General features: G+C 36.7%; 2 protein-coding genes across 3 annotated transcripts in view; both read right to left on the reverse strand.

Annotated features, from left to right (window-relative positions):
* Positions 1-944: 944 nt before the first annotated feature.
* LOC119832302 lies at positions 945-4,662 on the reverse strand. 2 transcript variants are annotated; one of them, XM_038355966.1, is made up of 4 exons: positions 4,489-4,662; positions 2,766-3,017; positions 2,390-2,631; positions 945-1,364 (listed from the first exon to the last, which is right to left on the reverse strand). In XM_038355966.1, the coding sequence occupies exons 2-4, from the start codon at positions 2,972-2,974 to the stop codon at positions 1,177-1,179; spliced, it is 639 nt and encodes a 212-aa protein (XP_038211894.1). In that variant the 5' UTR covers positions 2,975-3,017; positions 4,489-4,662; the 3' UTR covers positions 945-1,176. The 2 variants fall into 2 exon arrangements, with proteins under 2 accessions (XP_038211894.1, XP_038211893.1); XM_038355965.1 differs by having other exon boundaries at positions 4,405-4,662.
* Positions 4,663-6,085: 1,423 nt separating this feature from the next.
* Positions 6,086-6,668, reverse strand: part of LOC119832402 (NAD-dependent protein deacetylase sirtuin-7) — a 4,598-nt gene continuing 4,015 nt past the window's right edge. Inside the window, exon 4 of the mRNA XM_038356076.1 lies at positions 6,086-6,091. Coding sequence (XP_038212004.1) covers positions 6,086-6,091 — 6 coding nt within the window. The remainder of the gene's footprint in view (positions 6,092-6,668) is intronic.

Consider the following 6,668-nt stretch of genomic DNA (forward strand, 5'->3'; position numbering starts at 1 on the left):
CAAAACCTAACCTAACCCAAAACCTAACCTAACCCAAAACCTAACCTAACCCAAAACCTAACCTAACCCAACCCAAAAGTCTTTGCTGGCGTGAGCTACCGTGAGTGTATGTTATATGTGATTTGTTATAAGCATCCATTCACATATTAACATAGGGAGAATTCTTCATGTAGGTATATTGTAGCGAACTCACTAGTCACCACTGGCAACGTTGTATTTATCTCAATGAACGAGGTGTAGGTTAAGTTTAAAATATACTTAATTTAAATTAACTTTTATTATTCTTTGAGGCGAGATGCAGTGAGGAGAGGGGTCGTATTGCGTTATCTATAGATGTACGTAGGTGTCAATAATTATAATCAATGCACATTAAATTAAAATGCAGTTCTAAATCAGAGATCTTTTATTGTATGTGGTAGTCGAGCACGCTTCGGCACGAATTGGGCCAGCTCGCACCGGGGAAGTACCACACCCCCACAGAAGACCGGCGTGAAATAGCATTCTGCTGTTTTTCGTTCGGTGAGTGGGGGAGCCGGAGGCCCATATCCTTTTCCTTCCCCTTTCCAGTCCTTTCCTTTATTCCTTTATCCTAAACCTTTCTTAATCCCTTCCCAATTTAAAGTCGGCAATCTATTTGTAGAGGCGTAAGGTCTGCAATCGACCTTAGGCCTCTCCAAATGTTCGTGGGCGGTGGTAGCGTTTACCATCAGGCAACCCACCAGCTCCATTTCCGACGATGGCATAAAAAAAAAAACTTTTACATTTATAATATTAGTGGGATTACCAATGAGTACACAGATAATATGATTCTAATAATTTTTCATCAGGCGTCCCACCAGCTCCATTGCCGACTGTGACCTAAAAAAAAAAAGAGAGAGTCATTCGCGTCCAATCTGACATCACAAACTTAAGAGACGTCGATGCCATAATGAAACAAGACTGTCTAGTGTGCTATTTTTTATTCAAAACCATTTCAAACCATTAACAAAGTGAGCACATTATACATTTACTTCATGAACATTTAACATATTTAAGTATCAAAACCTTAACGCAAACATTCATGTGGCATTCGCATTTTTGCCTTTAAGCTTAACCGTATTCATTAGCCATGTCGGTTGATGCATTCCTAACATGTATTATTGCAACTTGTATTTTTTTTATTCTATTTGAGACAGATCAAAGCGTGTGTCGCAACGCGTGGAGGTGCGCCTCGCGGGAGAGTCGCGGGGCGCAGCGGCCCACCAACAGCTGCAGCGCACCGCACCACGAACGTGCGCGCTCCGCCAACCGGCTGCCGCGCGCCGCCCCTGCCGCCCCAGCCGCCCCAGCCGCGCTCCTGATCTCGCTCTCCACCTCGATCTCCTCTGTAAACATATTGAGCAATTATATTATAAAGGAGATCCACTCGCCTCACATCATTCGAGATCCATAGCATAGCAATAATAATTTATTCGAGACAATAAAAATTTGTTTTTGTTATAAATGCTTAAAAACTATGTCAATAATTTAACTATTAAATTATTCTATTCTTTAACATTATAGTAAAATTTATAGACAATTTTTTTTAACATATTGTAGTGGCGAAGTCTCTAACTCCCAAACTAGGTAAAAATCTGTCTGTTAGGAGTTAGCGCCCTTTTTCAGTGTCTAGGAAATCTCAACAAGAAAGCAAAAATAATTAACAAAAAAAGTAAAAATAAGATGAGTATTAATATTATCTGCATATGTATGTATGTTTTTGAATTAAGCCTCGTGTGTGTGAGTAAGTGTGTATGTGTGTGGGTTTGGCTTTATTTGCGTTTCTATAATACTAGTAAATTTATCAAATGAATTCATAGATGTATTTAAAGTCATAGTCATCATAATAAATGTACTAAAGATCTGTCGGCCCCATCCGTGCCAAATTGTTTTTCTGATAGGATGTTATTTGTTTTAAGAATTTCACAAGTGTTTGTCTACTAGTTTTGATAGCGCTGGCAATACAGAAATCGCACACTAATTGGTGACACTATATGCATTTTGTTAAAGTGATTTTTCATAATATTTATAGCAATGTTTTGGAAATTGGTATTTTATCTGCTCGCAATACATAATAAAATTGCGCTGTAGGATCGTCCTGAGTGATTACCTCAAAGACTACACATGTAAAACCTTGCAATTTAGGTACCATAGAAATTGAGTTATTCTAACTTCTTCTGAATAACGTTTATATTTGCTGTAACCGTCAACGCCCTTAGCTCTCTCTTAATATCTTTATCTCCGCTTCGAGGCTCAGAGTCAGCACGTGTCTCAAATATTTAAATTTAAACACCCAGTATGTGTCTATATAAGTAGGTGTATTTCTATATTAAGTGCTTAATTTCATCAATGACAATATGTTACTGCTTACCACAAAACTGTGGCCAAAATATAAACGGCAGGCGAGTGCAGTGGACGTCGTGGAGGTAAAGTCGGTGTGCGCTCGCCTCGTCGTGCGCGAGGGGCGCTAGGGCAGCGCCGGGAGCGGCCGGGGCTCGCTCGTCGTGCGCGCTCACCGCGGCGCGCCCGGCGCAGCGGGAGCCGCAACTGTACGAGGCCACGTATCGCCAAGATGTAAAGTTCCCACTCTCTTCCTCTATGGACCACGAATCGCTAAAATATTTTTTTTTCCTTAAATAGTCTTCCAATAGAAGTGCTTTAGAACCGTCGAAATACATAATTTAATATTAATCTCCGGTTCTAACATTTATACAATGGTGTAATTGTGATGTTGATATGTCACTTACATGTGGGAGTACAAGCTTGGATAATTGGAAAAATCAGCAAGAAAATGTGCAATTTGTTTAGGCGTATGTTGCGGGAAATGAGCCACGAGCAGGTGTTCGCGCGGCAGACGCACGCAGAGCGCCAGCGCGAGCCCGGCCAGCGCCGCCACGGAGCGCCAGCGCGCCGCCGCCGCGCGCACGCAGCCGCGCCCGCGCCGCCCGCTGTACATCGCTGCTGTCTCGTACACCGACCACAGCTACTCGCTACTTGAACTGTAATAATAAACATTATAAGTCCAATAATTGATTCCTAGTTTTAAAATATTTAATTTAAGAACAAGAGCGGCCGACCGCGGCTCGGCACGAGTACCAAACTCTCGACACCTTAAACTAGGACTGTTGATAAAATATCGATATATCGAAATATCGATATTATTATTTCGAAATATCGATATTTATTACTAATATATTTTGGACGATATATCGATGGTTCGATATTGAAATTTCTATATCGATGGTCGATATTTTTTTGAAGTAAATTTTTATTTTTAATTTTTTTCGTAATTTATTTAATATACAAAATAATCGTAAACTTAATATATCGTATTTTATTTATGAAAATTAAGTTAGCCGTCATTCAATCATAGTCAAGAACTATAACCTAATACTTATGTACATTCATATTTTTATTTGTTTAATAAATCTACTGGACTATAAAATGTGTAATCATTTTTGAGCTGACTTACGATTTTTTTTTAAATAAAGCCGATATATCAGAATATCGATATTTTTTTCGATATATCGAACTCCGATATTGGTAAATTTAAAAATGTCGATATATCGAAAATCCGATATTTTAAAAAATATGAACAGTCCTACCTTATACATATATTCCCATTTTCTCAAAGGACATTTAATTGATTGTAATACCACATACTAGTTTGACGGCGACTCATCTTTAAATACACCTCAAATCTTATTTGCGAGTTTAACTGCGATTTAATAAGTCACACACAAATTGTTTATAAAACCAATCCGTAACTTCAATAGCGCGACTCACCGCGTAGCAGCGTCCTCTAGTGTACTACACACTTTCAAACAACCTTAACAGTCCCTAATCAGAACATTTCTCTACATTGTATAATATTGATGTTTTAAAGACCCCAAAACAAAAAAACATTTGGTCGAAATAATTCTAGTAAATACGTTATTATGCAGTAAAATTCCATCAAAAAGCGTTCAGCGGGTTTTAAACAGTAGTACCTAACAAGCATCCATACAAACACGTTTACGTTTGAACAATGGGAACTGGAAATTTGGAATTCTACCCGCCGACCACCGCATGTCGGCTAAAAACAGAGATAAGTTACATAAATAGAAAAAAAAAATTAGAACCTAATAGACTCCCTGCATATTTATATATTAAAATTACCAAATTTTGCGTAACTGATATTTGATAAGATTATAAGAAAATAATGCATTTTCTCAAATTCAATCGATATGGAAATGACGCAGCTCTCAACTCGACAGCGACAGAAAACAAATAAAAAATTACAAACATTATAAATTACAAAATATTCACCTCTAAATCACCATGTTCGAAATCGTAATTCACCACATTATAATGAAAAAATAAATTAATTAAAATTTATGGACCTACCAGAAACTTTTTATGAGTTCAGCCGGCAATGCAATAGAACACAGTTGAATACGTAGAAATTTCTGTTTTGCACTTATAACTTACCAAAAAGTAGGGCAAGTTATATTAAGTATGAACGAACAAAATGCAAGGCTCAAAGTTTACAACAGTTTTATAAAAGTAGAGAAGTTATAGTCCGTGGTGTTGAAATTTGTAAACTGAAGGAAGCACCAGCGATAAGCTCCCGCGAGCGGCGTCCTGCGACGTGTCTACCCCCGGCCCCCGCCGCACCGATATGCTCGTCATCATTTTATTTTTAGATCTAATATAAATCATGCCCTCCATTCTCCAAAGATTGTTTTCCTTTGTACAAGTTATTCACTCTCCAATATGAGACTAAGTCTGACAGTATCTACATTTAAAATAAAGTTCTCATGAAAGGGAACTCTGGTTTTACTATTTAGTTTATTGATCTTGTTTTCTTCTACTTTTTAATCCGTATTGGACTATTTCACTTATTTTGTAATGTATTTCACATCTCAAACATAAATAGCTAAAATATTGTATTTAATGTCTCCACAAATATTATAGAGTATACTTTTATATTTTTGTTTATTTGTAACGCACAAACTGCTGGACAGATTTAAAAAATTCTTACACCATTAGAAAGATACATCTTCACTGAGTGGCTATATTAGTACGAGGTGCGTAGCCGGGGCGAAGAGCTATATATCACACTGATATTATAAATGTGAAAGGTTGCTTTTTTGGATGTTTGTCCATCTATCAAGCTAAAACTACTGAACGGATTTAGAAAAACTTAAGTACATAGCTGACAGGATATGACTTGGGTGATAGGATAACTTTTTATCCCGATTAAATGCTAATGATAAACAATTAAGGAATTTTGATTTAATTTGAATTCTTGAATAAGTTAAAGATTTTTCGTATTTCGTACTGTAAGTATTGCGCTAGTAGTATTCAGCACGGGAGAGCGTGGTTCTGTAGGAAGGGTAAATTATATAATATGCGGAAAGGTGAATCCTTGAAGATTAGCATCGTCATAGTATTGTTAGTGTCTCTTAATTAAATAATATGTTGATTTACATGAGTAACCCAAGAGCACCCATGAGTGGCCTTGCAGTGAACGTTCCCACATATATATATATATATATATATATATATATATATATATATATATATATATATATATATATATTTGTTAATCTATGACTGTAATATAAAAAAAAATCATACTTTATTTGTTTAAAAAAGTGCCATCTTGTGGCGAACGCCTCAAAGCTTTAACATTCGTATATTTCACTTTTATGTTTACTGCTCTTCTAAAACACTCCAGTGATCCCGCAGTAAACCGTTTCGCAGAGCTATTTGTACTACCTTTGTACTACCGGTTTTGTCGGACTATAGAGTACTGCCTGGAGCACCTATGTATAGTCCGAGTTTTATTATACAAGAGTTATATTATACGGTAATTTGACAACCTGCAAACCCAACGATAAAATAAAATGTTGCAAGTGGGCAGTTTTGCCCCAGAAGTACAAATTATATTTAATTGTGTGTGTCAAAAAATTAAATTAAATAACACAATAGAGAGAACACGTTTAGCTACAAAATTCTTTCATACAACTACAATTACATACATTTACATCGTAAACGTTAAATCGTGGTCCACTGTGCAGTGTTATGTCTGAATATGAAAAAGGTAATCAAAAGAATAAAATTACATCATTCCTTATCATTTTATTAATTAATTTGTTCTTAATTATCAACATCTTAGGCAGTCACAGTCCTTAACCTAGTCTGACACAGTGAGTCTCTCGCGCTAGGAACCGATGTACCCTCGCGATCACACAATTCATAACCAATTAAACAATAGCCATTACCATTTACATAATAAATATTACGAATAAATAAGTCAAGACGTTTTCATCGCATCGCATTCGAGAACATAAACTGATTCAAGCGAGGTCATCGTCGATTCAAATTCATTTTATAAAACATCATTCAAGTATTCTTCGTCGATCATTCTAAATGAAGTCACATGAAACATTATAAAATTAAAAATATTTACAATTTGTTTATTACCCGTTTCGCATAATCTTCGATCGTAACTGTGATGGCAACGTGAGATACTTCGACGTATGAACCTCTCCGACGCGTCGCCCGGCCGCGGCTCGGATCGGATCGGACATAAATCTCATCCACAACGCAAAGTCTTTGAATGGTTCCTAATTTATAATGTCGAGATGGCGTCGTCGGCGAGC

Source organism: Zerene cesonia, chromosome 15, assembly GCF_012273895.1.
Source record: "Zerene cesonia ecotype Mississippi chromosome 15, Zerene_cesonia_1.1, whole genome shotgun sequence".
Taxonomy (NCBI): Eukaryota; Metazoa; Arthropoda; class Insecta; order Lepidoptera; family Pieridae; genus Zerene; species Zerene cesonia.